General features: G+C 42.1%; 3 protein-coding genes across 7 annotated transcripts in view; 1 reads left to right on the top strand and 2 right to left on the bottom strand.

Annotated features, from left to right (window-relative positions):
- The window catches only part of smg9 (SMG9 nonsense mediated mRNA decay factor), a 202387-nt gene that overhangs the window by 176137 nt on the left and 6467 nt on the right, over window positions 1–19783 (top strand). For all 3 annotated transcript variants that reach the window (XM_087142011.1, XM_022248382.2, XM_087142012.1), the window contains 2 exons: window positions 2024–2213; window positions 4108–4215. In XM_087142011.1, coding sequence (XP_086998137.1) covers window positions 2024–2213; window positions 4108–4215 — 298 coding nt within the window. The remainder of the gene's footprint in view (window positions 1–2023; window positions 2214–4107; window positions 4216–19783) is intronic.
- LOC110986484 (uncharacterized) lies at window positions 7299–10889 on the bottom strand. Its single transcript, XM_022248379.2, has one exon. It carries the CDS (start codon window positions 10774–10776, stop codon window positions 8515–8517), a length of 2262 nt encoding a protein of 753 aa, XP_022104071.2. The 5' UTR covers window positions 10777–10889; the 3' UTR covers window positions 7299–8514.
- LOC110986485 (uncharacterized) lies at window positions 12341–19548 on the bottom strand. 3 transcript variants are annotated; one of them, XR_015426640.1, is made up of 3 exons: window positions 19327–19548; window positions 13797–17861; window positions 12341–13760 (listed from the first exon to the last, which is right to left on the bottom strand). XR_015426640.1 is itself a non-coding variant. In XM_022248380.2 (2 exons), exon 2 carries the CDS (start codon window positions 17845–17847, stop codon window positions 15892–15894), a length of 1956 nt encoding a protein of 651 aa, XP_022104072.2. In that variant the 5' UTR covers window positions 17848–17861; window positions 19327–19548; the 3' UTR covers window positions 12341–15891. The 3 variants fall into 3 exon arrangements, 2 of the variants coding, with proteins under 2 accessions (XP_022104072.2, XP_086998136.1); XM_022248380.2 differs by having other exon boundaries at window positions 12341–17861; XM_087142010.1 differs by lacking the exon at window positions 19327–19548 and adding an exon at window positions 19116–19189 and having other exon boundaries at window positions 12341–17861.

The following is a 19783-nucleotide window of genomic DNA, read 5'->3' as shown; positions in this document are numbered from 1 at the left end:
TCTTGAAAACGCCGGTCTCGGTCTTGGTCTTGGATGCCATAGTCTCGGGTCTCCCCCTTGAGACCAGTTGAGACTATAAGAAAATAGGCATCTAGCTACTAAGGATGCACGCGGTTGAAAAAGTGCAAAATTACCACCACTCGAGTCAAATCTTCAACCACTGATATAAATACAACACAGTAATGTTCAGATTTTTTGCAATAAACAATGAAATCGATGCTGGAATGTAGACTAGTCAGTGCAGCATGATGCAACCATGTCCCAAGTTGTTACTTTATTTCCAATCCAGAGTAGCCATGCTGCTTGACACCATGGAGATGAGGTTGTGAGTAGCGGAATTCGCACACTGGACTGGTTCCTGTTTCCTACGTAGTCTCCTGAACATAGGACAGGGACGGGAACCAATCTGTGTGCGTGCACACGCTATGAATTGTGTGCACATGTGAAAGTGCTTTCATTCGGTCTTGTATGTGGTACGTGTTGTTTTAATAATTTCGTTACGGTACATCTTTTTGGGATATTTGTTTTTCAGTAATTTGCTTACAGAAAACAGTCTAAGGATATTTGTTTTAATGTTCACATCATATCATTTGGGACACTTGGGTTGAAAATGACCAGACCATGGTAAAAGTAGAGCACTATCACTGATAAAAGAACTGAGTCATTCTTTAACAAATATTTGACCTATTTGTGTGGGTGTTTATGCTAATCTTTTCATTTTATTTCTTTTGTACTGCAATATGTTTGTCCCTATATGGTAAAAACTGAACATTTATGGTTGGTCTCGGTCTTGGTCTCGGATGTCGTGGCCTCGGTCTCAACCTGCGAAAGTCTCAGTCTCGAAGTCTTGATCTTGGTGTCTCGGTCTTGGTCTCCGACATCAAGGTCTTGGATACAACACTGCCAGTTGCTTTTCTCAACCGAGGAGTATAAATGGGTACCTCTGGGTGCAGAGATGTTTGGTATATTTGATTATTAGTTCGTACTTGAAATGGAAGCGTTAAGCTGTATACTCTTTTGGGAGCTGAGATGGTTTGAGGCTATGTCCCAAAGAGCAGGGACAGGTATATGTCCTGTCGTAAGCACCAGTACTGTGGATGTGTTCCTTACGAATATCCAGTACGATTATTAGAGTTGAATTGTGAAATGGCCCCATGCTGTGTGGCCTAAATCGTACTGTATGAACGGTTCACTTGCTTTGGCCATCTGTGAAGGATAAGTTGTGAATCCTCGGACTTCTGCTGAGATGGAGTTGAGTATGCTGGACTGATTTATTCCTTAAGGGTATATGATACGAGTTTGCAAAATTGAACACAATTGAATAGTTTGAATATGATTTTTTTTTTTTTGAATGATGATTTTGGCAATTATTCCTCGTTCTTTAGAGTGTACAGTTTAGCTCTTGTTATTAAACGGTGCAGGGGCCTGTCAAAGCACCTTGATATAAGGGCCGGCGACCATTTAGACCCGGTTTGAAAAGGACCCCCGGTAAGCTCGCCCTGTTGCAAAAACCCCTTTCATACCGGCCTGGCTACCGGCCTGGGATGCTGGACTGGTTGTTGATCTCGAACTTCTCCATCGTGGGGTCTGTTTTTGTTTGCAAATACTGGTACATGTAATCTATCCCAGAAGGAACCTGCTTGTGGTTTTAATCCTTCAGCTCTATACAATGTTTACACTAATCCGCTTAGACCCCTATTCATCTGTGGAAGCATGGTGGGGGAAGCCTTTCATCAGGGACTTTAAAATGTCGATGTACAGACAGGCCTGATACCGGCCTGGAGTAGCCTGAATACCGGGCAGGCATTATACTGGGTAGGCTACCGGGGGGCCCTTTTCAAACCGGGTCTAAATGGTCGCTGGCCCTAACCAGGACCTTGTTATAAAAGGGCTGGAAAAGATGATTCATAAGATGGGACTTTCAGAATTGGCTCTTTATTCTAGTGTTTGGTTACTCAGCGATGCTCATGCTGCTGAGGGGCAGTAGTGTCTGTTCACAGATTCCGCTCGCTTTGCTCCCCAGTCTCTCCAACTGGCAGCTTTCCTCTTCACCGTCTGCCATGTGGTTCTCGTGGTCCAAGACTGGTTCCTGGACATGAATCTGATTGAGTTCATCAAGAGGGCGGAGATGTTGAAGCCGCCCACCCCAGCCCCAACTCCGGCGATGGAAGGGACCAGCAGCGAGGACACGGAAGACTTCTTTCCAAACATTGGTGAGTGTGTAACCAGCTGGGCTGGATGGAGTGTTCTGTAGGCCCTAGTCATGTTTTCCATTGGCCTTTGGCACAAGTGTGCCATCGGCCTGTGGCACCATTGTTCCAATGGTCTGTAGTGCGAGTGTCCCATATGCTCTAGGCAACAGTGTTCCATAGTCCCCAGGCACTAGTGTTCTATAGGCCCTAGTCACCAGTGTTCCATAGACCCCAGGCAACTGGCTCTATAGTCCCCAGGCACTAGTGTTCTATAGGCCCTAGTCACCAGTGTTCCATAGACCCCAGGCAACTGGTTCTATAGTCCCCAGGCACTAGTGTTCTGTAGGCCGTAGTTACTGGTGTTCCATAGACCCCAGGCAATAGTGTTCCATAGTCCCGAGGCACTAGTGTTCTATAGGCCCTCAGCCCTATACACCCTTGGCATCGTGAGAAGATTTTTCCTCAACTTTTGAGTTGTTTACATCATTTCTAAATATGTTTCTGTTGTTTAAAGCAGATTTGTAAAGTTTGGTAAAACTGCACAGAAAATCTGGGGGCCTATAGGAATGTTCGGTGTACCCTAATATTCAGTAAAGCGGTGTTCATTATAGCGATAATCATTATAGCGGTGTTCATTATAGCGGTGTACATGATAGCGGTGTTCATGATAGCGGTGTTCATGATAGCGGTGTTCATTATAGCGGTGTTCATTATAGCGGTGTTCATTATAGCGGTGTTCATGATAGCGGTGTACATTATAGCGGTGTTCATTATAGTGGTGTTCATTATAGCGGTGTTCATTATAGCGGTGTTCATTATAGCGGTGTTCATGATAGCGGTGTTCATGATAGCAGTGTTCATTATAGCGGTGTTCATTATAGCAGTGTTCATCATAGCGGTGTACATGATAGCGGTGTTCATGATAGCGGTGTTCATGATAGCGGTGTTCATTATAGCGGTGTTCATGATAGCGGTGTTCATTATAGCGGTGTTCATGATAGCAGTGTTCATCATAGCGGTGTACATGATAGCGGTGTTCATGATAGCGGTGTTCATGATAGCGGTGTTCATTATAGCGGTGTTCATTATAGCGGTGTTCATTATAGCGGTGTTCATGATAGCAGTGTTCATTATAGCGGTGTTCATTATAGCGGTGTTCATGATAGCGGTGTTCATGATAGCGGTGTTCATTATAGCGGTGTTCATTATAGCGGTGTTCATGATAGCGGTGTTCATTATAGCTGTGTTCATTATAGCGGTGTTCATTATAGCGGTGTTCATGATAGCAGTGTTCATTATAGCGGTGTTCATTATAGCGGTGTTCATGATAGCGGTGTTCATGATAGCGGTGTTCATTATAGCGGTGTTCATTATAGCGGTGTTCATGATAGCAGTGTTCATGATAGCGGTGTTCATGATAGCAGTGTTCATTATAGCTGTGTTCCACTGTATGGCACTGTGAGTAAGCTATTGTACAAGAGCACTCTTTTATGAGCGAGTAAGCGTCTGAAAAGTTTTGGACTGAATGTTTTGGACAGTATACTCTGTTTGTTGTCCGGTGATAGACGAAATCAGAAGTTCTCGGTCTCTTGGCAACAGATAGGTAGAGCAACGTTAAGTCCATTAGAATCTCACTGCCACACCTACCATGCAAACTTTCAAATGGGTCATTCTATCAATTAGGGGTCCAATTTTGTTTTCATGTCCCTGTCACACCTGACGTGATTTTGTATTAAGTCCAGAACACGGTTTCTAATTTCCAAGAGCAATGAATTAATGCAAACAAATAGAAATTGTTTGAAATCAATTTTAGTGGTAATCCCAGGTCGGGTGTAACCCAAATCTTATGTGTAGTTTCACTAGTTGTCATCCTTGTCTCTGGAACAATTCCTTTTGGCCTGTACACCTGTTACAGTATTTGTGTTGAACAAAGCCAGGCAGGAGGATTTCCAGCTAACAGTGGTCCAGTCCATGCATCAGACAATTGACAGACTCTTCAAAGACTCCAAGCTGACATTTCAAGGTATGGGGACTAAAGAAGATGGTGTAATCTGCCTTGTGCAGAAGCACCCCCTCATTGGTTGAAAAGAGCCATGTTAGTGGGGAGTGTTCATTTTGTTGGTTGTAATGCATGCATTTCATAGTCTTTGTGAACCAGGAAAGTGCAGTTCCCACCAAAGGAGCCCTCTCTTGGTCCCGCTCTGGGGGAATTGCTAGTTACATGGGCTGGTTGTGTGAGTGAATAACCAGATGATGATTTCCCATTTACATCTCCCATCCCCTACAGCGTGCAAAATCAAAATTCACTCGTCAGTGAAATTCAGCCCCCAATTGCTTTCAATTTGTGGCTAAACTATTGATCTTTCTCAGTGAAAACAACGGCAAAACAGATACAAACAGCGGTAACATGCTGTACCGGATGAAGTTGAGAGAGTCATGATAGCCAAATAAGTCATAAACAGATTGTGTAAATTGGCTTATCTACCGTAAGCACCCCAATCTCCCAAAACTAAGCACAATTTCACAAAGTTTCTGAGCAGACTTATGCGCACAGCAAACATAAGCCAAGAACCAGTCAAAGAAGTATATGGTTTATGAAAGTTATGTTGGTACCCATGTATGCCAAGGAGGTACATTGTAGTTTCTGGGCTTAACAAATGGGCTGCGTCCGAATTACTTGGCTTTGACTTAAAATTAAACATTACTCTATTGGTAGTAGCTGCTGCAGACTTCAGCCAAGTAATTCGCAGGTGGCCAAAGTTTCATGGTCAGCAGCTCTGTGATACTGGGCACGGGCTTTCATTTACGTGTACTATTTTGATGGATTCAGGATCGTTAATAGCCATTTTGTGACAGGTGCAGATTTACGCACAGGTCCAGTTCACATTTACATGTATTCCATCCCTTGCATGTGTATTCACACAAGGAACTTTAACTGTCAGATATGAAAGGACAGTAAACGGTTAATTGAATATCTTTTTGCATACCCCCCGCGGAAGCTGATGTAATATAAACTGCCATGCCTGACCCCAGTTACAGACAGTGGATGTGTACTGGGACACCTGCTAATCCCCCTTCTGCACACCCACACACCCAAGTGTGTATTTACCTGCAACTGGGGACCCCCTATTGTTCCTCTTTTGTTTGTACTTTAACTTAGAAGACCACCCATATGTTTTGTACACAGTTGTCAATCGGGGACCCTCTGTCAATCGAGGACCTTATTGTCCTCTATTGTTCAAGGTCCCCAACTGAATGCAGAAACAAACTCACATACACACAAGAGTGTATTTGCCTGCAACTGGGGACCCCCTATTGTTCCTCTTTTGTTTGTACTTTAACTTTTTTACAAGACCACCCATATGTTTTGTACACAGTTGTCAATCAGGGACCCTCTGTCAATCGGGGACCTTATTGTCCTCTATTGTTCAAGGTCCCCAACTGAATGCAGAAACAAACTCACATACACACAAGTGTGTATTTCCTTTGTTCTCTTGTACAAAACTCCCACACAACACGGAAAAAATTTCATATCACTGCCATTTCAACCAAATTCAGTTTCCTGGGTCGAAATTTCGACCGTATGTCCCTTATATCAAACACTTCAATTTGTGATAGATGAATGGCACTTGAAAATTCCTCCTTTTTGAGTAAATTTGAAATATCTATTTTGTGAAATTTTTGTAGGGTACCACTTAAGTACCCCACAACGATCAAAACTGGCCTTGTGGGGTACCTTCCATTGTTCCGGTACCCCACAAGACACCATGTACAAGTGCTCACATGTACACAACCAAGTCTGAGAAGTCAGTGGAGGCAGGCCATGTGTAATTACAACTAATTGTTTATCTAAAGACCCTGACTACTTTACATGTATAGGCTGAATTGAAGTCAGTTTAAGATTAACCCCTGCAGTTCCTGTTGTGCCCATAAGGCGCCTCCGAAATCGGTCCATTTTTGTCATGTTTTATATAGAACCCACACGGACAGTGACCTCTATCATCACATTGAAGTGTACGTGTTCATATAGCTTGGGTATTCCCCCTAGCAGATGCAATTACGAAAGACTACTGTTGCTCAAGAAAATAATAACATAATGGCCTTTCAAAGAAGCTGGAAGTATGTAGCTCATTTTAGAATTTTGTGCATCGTACATGTGTGTTATACTACGTGTAAAGAGTTACTGAAGTGACTACGTCATGCGCATAATTGTGTGTGGAAAAGGCATGAGAGCGAGAATCTGCGTGCGAACCAACACGCGCGTGTGCTCCACTTGTTCGCACTGCACTTCCTGGTTCACAGTAACGTCACACTTCAGTACTCTCTAGGCCTTCTCGTAATTGTATAATGTACATGTAGGTGCACATACATAGCACATGAGTGCTGCATGCATACGTTCATTTGGCATTGATCATGGCGACTTTTCTGATAATGACGCTGCAAAATGTCTTGCAGGAAATTGATAAAAATGTATGCACTCGTGTAGATCAAAATGATTGCAACAGTGCAGATTTTAGATCTAACACATGTAGATCTTCTTGGAAGAGATCGATGTTTCACATGTATTTACTGCAGTGTTTTGGGGGAAATATTACTTCAATACTAAAATGAGGTAACGGCAAAGTAAATTCCAGTGACCTTGTTATTAGCCAGCTGTGTTTGGTTTCTGCGTGATTTGACTCACACAATTATTTTGAGACTGTTCCTTGATGATATTGCTGAAGTGTCAACCTGAATAAATGCTGTTATATCGGGAAAAGGGTTTGCTTCCAAGGTCGTTGATTTTTTTTTTTATTTTTTTTTTTAATTTAAAAAATCGGATTTTTTTGTTTGAGAAATTTAAATCAAATAATTTGATTAAGTTCACAAACCCCCATCTCTAACCCTTGGTGAAACGCATGCAGTATAACGCCTACATGCACATGTACTAGTACATGTACCCTCAGAGAAGACACTTCCTTCAGGGACAAATACGTGCACATATACCGAGGATAAAGTGCATACCAGGTTTTAAACCGAACTCTAAGTTTTGACAAAAGTAGAGTTCACAAGAATTTGTTAATAGGGTACTTACACAAGCATCAAATGACTAATGAGTGACAAACATGCCATGAACAACAGGTGCATGCATTTATTTTGCATTCTACAAGTGTACCTGTACAAAATGTTGGTATTTTACCTTGCTCTATTTGCAAAAAGCAGACTCATTTTGTTTGTGACCCAGCTCCACAGAGCAATTGCGTAGGCTTGATTAAAAGTCACTTTATTAAGGCATGAACTTAGTGGTTTTAGTTGTAACACTATAAACCATGGAGGAAGGACACAGAACGAGTTTGAACTGCCCAGCCTATGGCTGTAACAGCCAATGGACTCGGCCTGTTGTTGCAAATATCTTTGTTGCAGCAACCAGAGTACTGAAAATATGCCATTTGGAAATATCAAGGATGTTGAGTCAGTTTTTGTGGCCTAGTGGCTTGTTTTGTATCAGAAATTGGCCACTACGTGTATGTATGTGTATCTTGCCTTTTTTGTCTGGGCGTGGTCAGTTGTAAGCAGTCAGACTAAAATGTGATTCAACCCATTCCTGATTCATTCCGACTTGAGTGAAAACTGATTTTAGTTACCCTTAAATGGTCCCTCTTTTTATAACATGGCCTCTGTGAGTTAAGCAGAAGATATGAGCCAAACTTCCTTTCTACCCTTTAAAGCTCCAGTACGCTTAACACAGAAGGTTCCTGTGCAGTTTGAGCAACACTTACAGTAATGGTTGAAATTGGTCCTTTGACTTATTAAGAATTAAAGATCCGTGGATCTATGGCAGAGTGAATGACAGCATCAGAGTTAAGGTACTGACTGGTTACTCTAATTCAAACAGATTACATTTTCTTGTTTCTTCTCAATTTCCCATACTTACTGGTACAGGACTTTTTTGTGTCGTTTTCACACAAAAGAATCAAATATTGCGAGTCATGAAATATCTTGACACTGTGTGTATTCCAAGAGAAGTGAGTAGGTTTTTACTCAGTTAGATTTTTATTTTCATCTCGTTCATTAATTCCTTTTTCTTCTGTCATATCTGAGCATTACTCATCAGCAGTGTTACATGTTAATCTTAGTTTGGAATCCTCCAAAATCTCCCCAAATGCCCAACTGTTCAGAAACGTGGGGTATTCCATTGATATTTCAACTTTCAAGGAGCACCATGCAAAGGATAAGAAAGAACAGTTGGGCCCTACCTTCCTCAATCTTATGAAATCATCAAACAGCCTCTGGTGGATTTTGAAGGATCTGGAAATCACTAGTGTTAAAGACAAACTTGTTTCTACACGTAAGTTACATGATTGATCTCGGTGTAGCATTTGACTTTCTGGAAGATCTTGATAGAGTTCTTGTCAGCTACAGCAAGCTCGCTGGCAGGTGTTAGTGCCAAGCCCAGTGGATTGCATAGCTGCTGGATAATGCAGCCAACCTTCCTGCCCTCATTGTCGTAGTGGTGGATTTCCCCCGTGCCACGACCCAGCCCCAGATGTATGGCGACGTAAATGCTCCATCGACCCTCACAGCATACCCCAGTGGGTTTGACAAGCTTGCCTCTGTGAGTTGTCGTGACAGAGAATACCTTGTTGCCATAAAGGTCCATGGACTCCAGCCTGGACTCTCGGTAGTTCGTGAAGACAAGTTCTTTGCTGTCATTAATTGCTAGGTTGTCTTCAATGAGATTGGCTGGCAGGGTTCGAATCAATGATCCATCAAGGCTGTGGAGGGATATCATTTTGCTTTCCTCATCACCAATTGCAACTATATTTTCAGAGATAGCCAGACAGGACAGGGCGTAGCAGTACATGCATTTTGAAGGTGCTTCGGGTTGAACGTCTGAAGTTGCTTGAGACTGAACATTTTCCAATCTCATGTCTACATCTTCACCTACATAGCATCCAACTTCTGTCTTCAAGTCTGATCCCACTTCTGCCACCAATTCAGGTCTTGTTTCAGAAGCCCCTTCCATTTCTTTATTAGCACTTGCAACTCTGTTCGGACTCCGTGCCTCTGTGCATTCCCTTGATAATTCAGCTGTTCTCTCTCCTGTGTGTCTGGTATCATCTGTAGACTTATAAAGTCCCGCCTCATATTCCGAGTGCATTTTGTGCATCGATGGTGTAAAACTGTAGAGATATGCTTGCTCACTGTTGAACACCTTCACAACACGACCATCCACAAGAAAAAGCCTATTGTCTGGATGACTCACTGAGATACGACTGGGAACATTCAAGCTCTGTTCAGACTTGTCTGCCTTCCCACCAAAATGGTACTTAAAGTGACCATTTGAGTCGTGCACACTCACTTTGTTTTGATCAGCATCCACTGTGACAATGTCTCCATTAGCAAATATGTTTATTTCTTGTACCATGAGGAACGAGTTTACTTTGTCTGCTTCAGCTCCAAACTCTGCTCTGAGCTTCCATTTACTCAGCACAAATTGACCGAAAGCATGAGGCACCTCTTTGGCGTGGAAGTCAAATGATTCAAAGACCAGTTCATCAAGTTTTGGTGGAGAGTGTTCACCTGCAACATTCTTCAAAGTACTCAAGATGCCTTGTTTCTGTGACAGTATCTTCAAAGAGTTACCAGCCTCCAGTAGTTCGTGAATTCTATGCACAGTTTTGTCTGCTCGTTGTAGCTGACCACAGTAGCCAACAAGTGACTTCTCAAGCTGGGCTGATCTTTCCTGATCAATTTTTGCCACCTTTTTCTTCAACATTATCTCCCTCTGACGCACTCTGTCCACTTCGCGGTTCGCCATGTCCATTATCTCTGATACTGCCTGACTTGCAGTTGCTTTCAGCCTGCATAGGGCTATTTCTGTCAGCTCCAAGGCATCTTGAATTTCTCTTTTGCAGTGTTCCACTTCGTGGAGCAAAACCTGAACTTCTTGTTTGCAAGTCTCCTCAGCTAATGAGATGTCAACAAAATCGTGCTCAGGACAGCAGTGGTCCAGTACTGTGCAGGTTGTACAAATCAGCAGATCACATGTGTTACAGTAGAAGTGGACCAAATCTCCATGATTTTCGCATCGGGTTTCATCATGTTCATTAGATCTGGGTGTTTCTTGTGTTATTCTGGTCCCAGTCAGTACGTCAGATGTAGCTACAACTTTGTAACCTTGTGTGTTCTCTAACTGTTCATGAGTCTCCTTGCATTTCACACACATGAAATGATCACAGTCGGTACATTTGGAGACCACTTCCTCTTTTGAGTTGCATTGCTCACGCTTGTCCTTCGCCTTCAGAACCCGAAGGAGCTCTTCCTGTTTGTTAAACTCTTCTACCAGTGCCGTTAGGGGGAAATTGTTTCCGAGAGCACTAACACCATCCTTTGACAATCTGGTCTCCTTCCGGCAGATTGGACAAACAAGAGCTGGCGAGTTGGGGTCCCCTGCCTGGCAGAGGTCCTCCAGGCAGTGGGTGCAGAAGCTGTGAAGGCATTCAAGAATTTTGGGTTCCTTAAAACGGTTGGAACAGATTGGGCAGTCCAAATGGCCTTGGCTTATCCGTTCCAGAACAGATTCAATAGTTACCCCTGCCATCACAGCAGACCATTCACAGATGAATCCATATTATCCAGACAGTCAGTGCAGTTGCTGCTTCTGTGGTGCATGTATGTGTATGTAGTCCGGGTACATTGTACTGGTACTTGGGCATGTCACTGACTACTGCAAATATTGTTTGCCACACTAAACATGCATGTTGCTGGGAGCCATGTATATTGCTCATCACAATACAAAGCCCTGCATAAGAATGGTGACCTTATTAACTTGACCCGATATTTGGCATTCCTGTGTTAGTGTGCCAGCACAATGAAACTGTTCATGCACGTCACAGAAATTTTCAGCACAGGAGTGAATATAATGAATGATCAGGGAGTTCACAGTTCACTTCTCAGTTCCAGCTGAAACTTCTCAAGCTCAAACACTTATGTTCTGGGAATTGAGGTGTCTTTCCTTTTCAACAAACATTAGATTATTTTTATTATTAATATTATTATTTACTCAGTCATAGCACATATAGCAGGCAATGTGGAAAACGTAAGAATCAACAAAAGGATGATTAGACAGGGAAAGAGTAAAGGATACAGGGCGGTAGGGCGGGCAATGGGTAGGAAAGGGGTGTAGGGGGATTGGGTGGGGAAAGGGGGGTTATGGGATGAGGGGAAGGGGATACCGTAGTCGTACACAAACCAAGCACAGTCCAAGGATGGCTTGGACAAAGAAAAGTGACGGACACTGTGACGTGAGTCTGTTCATCCAGCCCTAGATTGGATGAAACATAATTAACCATACATCAATGATGTTGCATGTAAGTTGGCTTCTTATGGGATGCTAATTTTGTGCTAGTTCTGGGGGGGGGTGGTCTTATACCATTATATTCATGTACCAGGCACAAGTGCATATATAGTATTCTCGGTGTGGTTCCAGAGTTGGGAAAAAATTACAAGCTTAATGCTAGGGTGGGATTCGAATCCATCACTTTCTGCTTACTAAGGCACTAACATAGATGTCAAGATTACATGTAATTGCTTGACCACCAGGTTAATTTTATACAGATTTCTTGCCATCACATGGACATGTAAGCTTGTACATGTACATGTATGTTGTGTATGTACATGTATGTGGATCAACCAATGCATGTACACTGTATGTATGTGGATCAACCAATGCATGTACACTGTATGTATGTGGATCAACCAATGCATGTACACTGTATGTATGTGGATCAACCAATGCATGTACACTGTATGTATGTGGATCAACCAATGCATGTACGCTGTATGTATGTGGATCAACCAATGCATGTACACTGTATGTATGTGGATCAACCAATGCATGTACACTGTATGTATGTGGATCAACCAATGCATGTACGCTGTATGTATGTGGATCAACCAATGCATATACTGTATGTGGATCAACCAGAGCAGCAGATGCAAATCCAGGGGCTTGGGATGGGGGGGGGACGGTGGTACAGGGGGCGTGGCTTCAGGACTAGTGAAGGGTGCTGGGGCTGCTGGCCTGCCTCATGGAAGACAGCACGCAAGTTCTGGTGGATGGTTTCATTTGGCATGAGATCAGGAAGTGGATGAGGAAATCTTAATTTTCCTTCGCTGAATGTTTATTTCTGTAGTCTGTAGGGTGGGGGAGAGATCTGTAAAGATACGGCAGGCATAAACTAATTACAGAGTTGGTGCTTAAAGCAAGTACAAAGAGATTATTATAGAAGAAATAACGGCAACAAACCAGACATCCATTCCACAGACTTACATGTACACGTATGGAGTATAGGTTTTGTATGTGATTGTTGGTTGATTGGATGGTTCTCACGCCAATCCCTTTTACACACATACACCTGTAAGTGGGTGATGTACATGTATTCTGTCAGCTTATTAGCATTTGCCCTGGATCGAATTCCGCCATGGGCTAGGAATTTTAATGCACAATTGCTTTCAGAGTTTTTGCACCTGAAAAACATAAATGTTACCAGTGCGCATTGCCATAGAGTTGCAAGTTACATGTACATGTACCATGTCTGTGCGTGCTGTGCCTCCATCAACGTATTCTTTCCTTTTATCCCCTGATTTGCTGACAGTACCACAAGTTTCTTAACTAAGGAAAGATTTTCCCTTCTTAATAAATTTATTTACTTTTTCATTTTTTTATGTTTTCTTTTTTTTTTTTTTGAGGATCGGCATGCAGTCCTCTATCAGTACATCTTATCAGTACATCTTAAACACCAGTACGTTGTATTCATGTCACAGCCATAACCATACATAAAATGCAAAATGGCATACGTGTACATGTACTTACATTACGTGATTTACCATATGTACAGTAATCAGACACAATTTGGGGGTTGCAATTGGGTGTGTCATCTTTGTGGTTAGTTTTATTTTATTTATAATTTCCTCTTACATGTATATGTGGTGTTTATTTCTTTAGTATACTCACTGATGTGTGTTTTCAGGGTAGTTGATTTTTTTATTTAAACAGTTTTTAAAGATCAGATTTTTAAAATTTAAATCAGATTTTTTTAAACTTAAATCAGATTTTTTTTTAGTTTTATAAGTTATAAGTTTTACAAGTTGGCTCAATTGTCATGATTGTCTATTCAAAAGCAAGCGAAGTAGCTGCATGTGTAATAGTTTTCTTTTATTTATTTGTTTGTTACAAAATTAAACAAATTTGACTTAAATTAAGAAATTTAAATCATATACATGTAATTTGATTTAATTTACAAAGCACCATATCTTAGCCTGGTGAAATGCATGCAGAATAACATCTACCAGTACATGTACCCTCAGAGAAGACTCTTCCTTCAGAGACAAATACGTGCACGTACATGTATACCAAGGATAAACTGCATACCAGGTTTTAAACCGAACTCTTAGTTTTGACAAAAGTAGAGTTCACAAGAATTTGTTAATGGGTACTTAAATACATGCATCAAGTGACTAATGAGTGAGAAACATACCATGAATAGCAAGTACATGCATTTATTTTGCATTCTACATGTGCACCTGTACATGTTCACATGTACATGTACATAAGTACACCTGTACATGTACACCTGTACACGTACATGTTTATCTCTACAAAATACTGGCATTTTACATGTACCTTTCTCTATTTGCAGAAAGCAGTCTCATTTTGTTTGTGATCCAGCTCCACAGAGCAATGACTTAGGCTTGATTAAAAATAACTTTATTAAGGGCATGAATTTAGTGGTTTTAGCTGCAACACTATAATGACTAACGTTTCTAATCCCAATACATGTATACTTATACTGTTATAGAGATGTGAAAGGTTGATGTACACTGATACTTTACCATGTTAAACCATGGACATGATGGAGGAAGGACACAGGAGTTTGAACTGCCCGGGCTATAACATCTGGCCAATTACCACTTTCTGGCATGCCCGGTACGTCCATAGCCAGAACACAGCCAATGCTTGCTCTGCACCACCTGTTTCACAACCATAAGCCCCCTTTCTACCCCATGATCATCGCTGCAATCTTTCGCTGGTAATCCGCATCCTTAAAATGTTGTGCACTGCAGTATAGGAAGTTGAATAATCATGCCATCGATAGTGCTTGGAATGATCTGACAACAACATCAAATTGAATGCTTGTGCAGTTGCTCGTACAACTGTATTAGGCTGTGTGCCCGAAGTGTTCATGTGCAGTCATTGCCCTTATCGAAAGCAAGTTGTTTATAATAAGATGTTGTGTTTTATTTGAATCATTTTTATCACGGCATTTATACGGAAAGGTATTTCATGAGATCTCTTGAGCACTCCTTGTGATGAAATAGTGCATTTTGTTTGTCATGAACTTAATTGTCCAATGGTGGTCAACGTGTTGTTGGTCAGTCTTAGCCTAATTCGTACAAAGACTTTGAAAACTGATGTTTTGGAGAGACAAAATAAAATTACAAACATTGCATGGATAATGGAACAGCATATCAAAGTAAAAAGGTTGTTCATGATGGCAAAAGTAGATATGCGTGTAATGTTAGAGATCTTGTGCTCTTGATTTCCTGATCACAGTGATAAGTTGTAGCTAATTGCAAACAAAACACACAAAATATTGCTAGGATATTACTGGCCCCACTTGTCCGGCTAAGCTGCAGGCAGTTATCAGGCATTTTTAGAATGTTTACTATTGTTCGTCTGACTGGGCGGCAATGCTCATCGAGTAATTTAAAGTGCCAGAGTTTTAACTCCTTCTGTCATGTCTGTGTCCTTCCTCTATAGTTACTCTCTGAATTGAGCAATTCAACTGAAGTGAAATTAAATCATGATTATAAATCCTTTGCATCAAATACACTTACTGAATCAAAAAAGCTGATTTAAATCAAAACAAGTGGACGGAATGGAACATAAAAATATTGCCACCCCAGATTGTGTATAACACATACATTCATACATTTACGTCTTTAACCCTAACCCTCCTCAATCCTTCACCTGTTGGAGGGCTGAGGAGTGTTAGGGTTAATACTAGGAACTGGGAGGCTGACAGATGGGGGATTTGCTGTTTAAAATGTGCAAAACCAGCAAACATTTGCAATCAGTACAAAAGTATTCAAAAAGTGAAACATTTTTGCCTTTTTACCCCAAAAATTAAATATGTTGATTTAAATCAGTGATTTTTTTCAAAAAAATCATTTAATTTAAATCGCGATTTAAATCGGTGATTTAAATCAGACAACCCTGCGGGTTTTAATATATTTCTCAGTTTATCAGTTCAGACCTTTGCCAATGAAGAACTTGATTAGTCACTGTTACAATAGGAACTTTTTTTCCAAAATGGTGTACACATACATGTACATGTATGTAATAACTAAAACTTAGCACGTGCTTGTAGAAACAAGTTGACAAAGTGGGTACCAATGCATAATCATTAATAACATGTTTCATTAACCCCCAAAGCCACTCAACTACCGGTTTATGTACTTTCCTTCTCAATTGCTTACATGTAGCAGAGAAATGGAAGGTGGTGTTCTAATTTGAGACGTTTGTCGTTGAGGTGCTTGTGTAAATGTTCTAGTCCAAAGAATAAAGAAATTTGCTATTTAGTCTATAGACTAAATGTATGCCCCCTTCTCTTCAGAATTGCCCCAAAATGGTATCATTACAGTCATATCACTCTCATTCTTTATGGTAAATCTTCACGGAAAGCATATCAGCTACTGCAAGTTCACCAGCCAGGGTGCGTGCCAGCCCCAGGGGGTTCCATAGACCGGTGGCGATGCATCCCATGTAAACCCCACTAGCACTGTAGTGGTGAATTTGTCCAGTACCGTGCTCATCACTGGCATGTAGGATGATGAAAATATCACCGTGGTGATCGCAGCACATCCCTGCAGGCTTCATCTGCTTCCCTTCCACGACGGTGTCAAGACTGAACACCTCCCGTCCGTCAAAGTCCAAGGAGACCAACTTGGCCTGTTGGTAGTTGCTGTAGATGAGTTGCCCCTTGTTGCTGATGGCCAGCCGTCTGTCAAGTAGCTCTGCCTCCACCTCGCTGGTCAAGGAGCCATCTATTTCATGGAGGGAGATGATCTGTCTTCCTTTATCGCCGACTGCAATGTGGTTCTTTTCATCAACTGCAATGCAGGAGAGATCACTCCATGCTTTGTTTGCCAGGAAGTTGAAAGGGGAGGGTGTGAAGCTGAACAAGTACTTGATGTTGTTTGTGTTGGTTGCGTCAAAGACTTTAACGTTAGGCTTGTCGATCACGACAAGCTTGTTGTCTGGGGTCACTGCAAGATCATAAGGGTTGTGGAGCTGCCCATCACACTTATCTCGAGACCCATCAAATTCAGATTTGTGTTGACCCTGGGGAGTGAAAAAATGCAGTTTGTAGTCTTCAAAATCTGCAACAACTATGTTGCTGTTAGTGAAGGTTGCGACGCTGGCAGCCATCTTGAACCCTCCTTTCGTCTTGCCAGTATCAACCTTACCGTCAAAGTGTGCCTTCAGTGACCATTTCTCTTTGAGAAGAATTCTGCCCAGTGAAACCTTCTTAATTTGCGTAGGCTTGAATTCAATGAAAGGTGACAAACTATCCTTTGGGCATGGAATCTTAAGCTCGGTTATGTCGTTCAAGTTGCAGAGAAGGTTTTCTTTCAACTCCAGCAGCTCAAAGCAGCTGGACTGATCCAGAACGGTCTTGGCCATTTCCAACGTGCCTTGGGTCCACTTGAGGTTCTCGCAGTAGGACTCCTGGGCATTTTTCAACAGCTTTGCCTTCTCTTTTCCTATGGCAGCCACCTCTTCTTTCAAGCTGGCCTCCTTCAGCCTTATCCTGGCAACCTCCTCATCTGCTCTCTGCGTAATGTCAGCTGATGTGTCGGCAAGCATCAATTCCAACCTCTCGGAAGCAGTGTCCACAAAATCCTTGGCCACAAGGAATTTCTGTCTGCTGTCTTTTGCCTTGGATTGCAACAGTTTGGCTTCCTCCCGTAATGAAGCCTCGGCAGCATCGATGTCTTCGTACGCGTGCAAGGGTTTGCTGTGGTCGAGAGCTGTGCAGACCGCACAGATGAGGACCTTGCACGTGCTGCAGAAGAAGCACACATCTTGGGTTGTGTGTTTCTTGCACTTGGGTATCTCATCCCTCATCTTGCTCTTGAAGACTGCCTTTCCGGACCGGAGGTCCTCCAGTGTTGCAATGTCATGTTTCTTCGTCTTCACCGCCCGCTGGTGCGCCCGTTGGCACTCCCCGCAGAGGTACTCCTTGCAGTCGGTACATCGGGATACAGCCTCATCCTCCTCACAGACTTCGCACACGATCCTTGACTTCTGCCTCCTCACCAGGCTCTCCTGGTGCGTGAATTCCTCCACCAGTGCAGCCATGGAGAAATTGTCGGACAAACCGGATACTCCATTGCTGGGCACGGCAGTTTCCTTTCGACAGAGAGGACATGGAATTGTTGAGCTCTGAGGGTGCTGGGTACGTTTGTAGTTTTCGAGACATTCACAGCAGAAGGTGTGGAGACAGTTGAGGAATTTCGGACGATTGAAGCGTTGGAAGCAAATTGTGCACTCCAGGTGATCCTGGCTGATCTTGTGAAGGACGTCCTCTGTTGTCACCTCGGCCATTTTGTTTTTCTGTCCTAATGCATAAAGCAAACCAAGGAGTTCCTTCACAAATAAGTTTTGGTTTCAAAATGCTCTTCATGCTTTATACTGCATTGCAAACGTTAAAATTGCATAGTATTTCACCGTTCAATACAAGGAAAGCGAATACACACAACAGTCCTTTCTTTTATGAAATAACTTCAGTGGGCAACAAAATCTGTGCATTACATACACACATGTATGAACAAGCAAGCACTACACTGTCGCCGTTTTCACGAAGAAACGCTTTGGCCCAAAATTCTGACTTTCAAATTTCTGTTTCTGGGCAAAATCATCTAGGTTATGCAATGCCTAATCGTTTTTTACCAAATCTCCTGAAATCAGCCAAATTACGATGATCTGCTCGGGGCAAATGTGAACCACATGTATTCCACATTTTGCATTTTCATGAAGAGGTGCATGTGTCTTCCATACATGCAGAGACAGTGTTAGCTATGAAGGGCAAGGCCGTGGGCATATTCATTTAGCCCAGAGGCCGTGCCACACTACTTCAGCATGTTTCATTTAAGCTTCTACTACCAACCATCAGGGACTTGGTTTTAAGATGGAATTATTCATTCACAGTCATTGTTCTAAGAATCCAGGTAAGACATGTGACTAGGACTTTCCTTTCTGAAGTTTTGTGACTTTAACTACATCCTGTTTCTAACTGTATATAAGTCCTGCATCATTGCACAGCTCCTCAGATCCCGTATTCAGTACCCCGTATTCAGTATCCAGTATCCAGTAGGCAGTATTAGTCTGCTTTTCAATTCTCCAATTCAGTCAACAGTTAGCTTACACTTCTATCGTAACCTTCTTGGTCGTTCTTGCGAATCAAGTTGGTAACAACACTAAATCAATACTGACTCTCATGACGACCCTATGCATTATCGTCAAAATTTACAGCATGCTCTAGCCATGCATCACTGTAGCCAGCTTTGAAAATCGTCTTTTTTTTAAACTGTGCCAAAGACTTCCTTAATAAAAGATCATTATACTTGCTCGAGAAGACCGATTTATAAATCCCTGACTGGGTTAGAGCGTGCATACAGTACATGTACGTATTTGCACATGCACGATGTTTGTTAATGCAGATGTCACATCGTGTTCATGCGTGCACCGCATCTAGTCATTGCCTTACAAATCTATCACCCTTTGCACTATCATTCGATCCTGTGTGAAATCTCCAACTTTATTCTCGTTTTCCACAACCATGATTTAAAATTTAAGGAAGAAAATGTAATCACCTGAAAGTGAAATTATCAACAGCAAGACTGAGTGCTTGCACGAAGATCAAATTAGTTCCATGTGCCCATACAACATTACAATTCAGCCTTTAAGACTAATGAACAATTGACTTTGAATAGAACAAGTCAGGGAATCAGGCAAGAAAATTTGCTACTTGTTACTGCAAAAAATGTCATGTGCATGTACACTGAACAAGACAGTAAAACTTACCCTTTAAAAAGCTTTAATCCTTCTGCCGAAATTAAAGTACCAATTTTGGGGGAAAAGACAACCAGCAGCATCGGCAATGTGCGGCCTTGGGGAAGCCCGTGCCCATGCAATGAATTATCTGTACATACAGCATTTCTCATCCGGGAATTTCCCCATTCATAGACTTGTCATAGTCCAGACAGCAGAGATTTGTTTGTGGAGGGGGCGTATGAAATTGTCTTGTTTCCCCATTTTACATACACGCGTATCTTTGGAGTGGAAAAGCCAGTGTTGCTTTAAAGTGTTGTAGATAGCACTGAGAAGTACATGTACTATATAAAAAATACAGGTCCCACTGTATTTGTGGCTTGTACATGTAAGTTGTACCAGTTGTTCAAAATCTCAATTTGGGAGAGGGGGTTTGGAGAAGAACACAAACTTCCCCGGGGGGGGATGTGTCCACCATGCCCCCTGCCCT

The sequence above is a fragment of the Acanthaster planci genome, linkage group LG10 (assembly GCF_054643075.1).
Source record: "Acanthaster planci isolate LZ-2023a linkage group LG10, COTS_SCS, whole genome shotgun sequence".
Lineage (NCBI taxonomy): Eukaryota > Metazoa > Echinodermata > Asteroidea > Valvatida > Acanthasteridae > Acanthaster > Acanthaster planci.
This window is presented reverse-complemented; position numbering and strand designations above follow the sequence as displayed.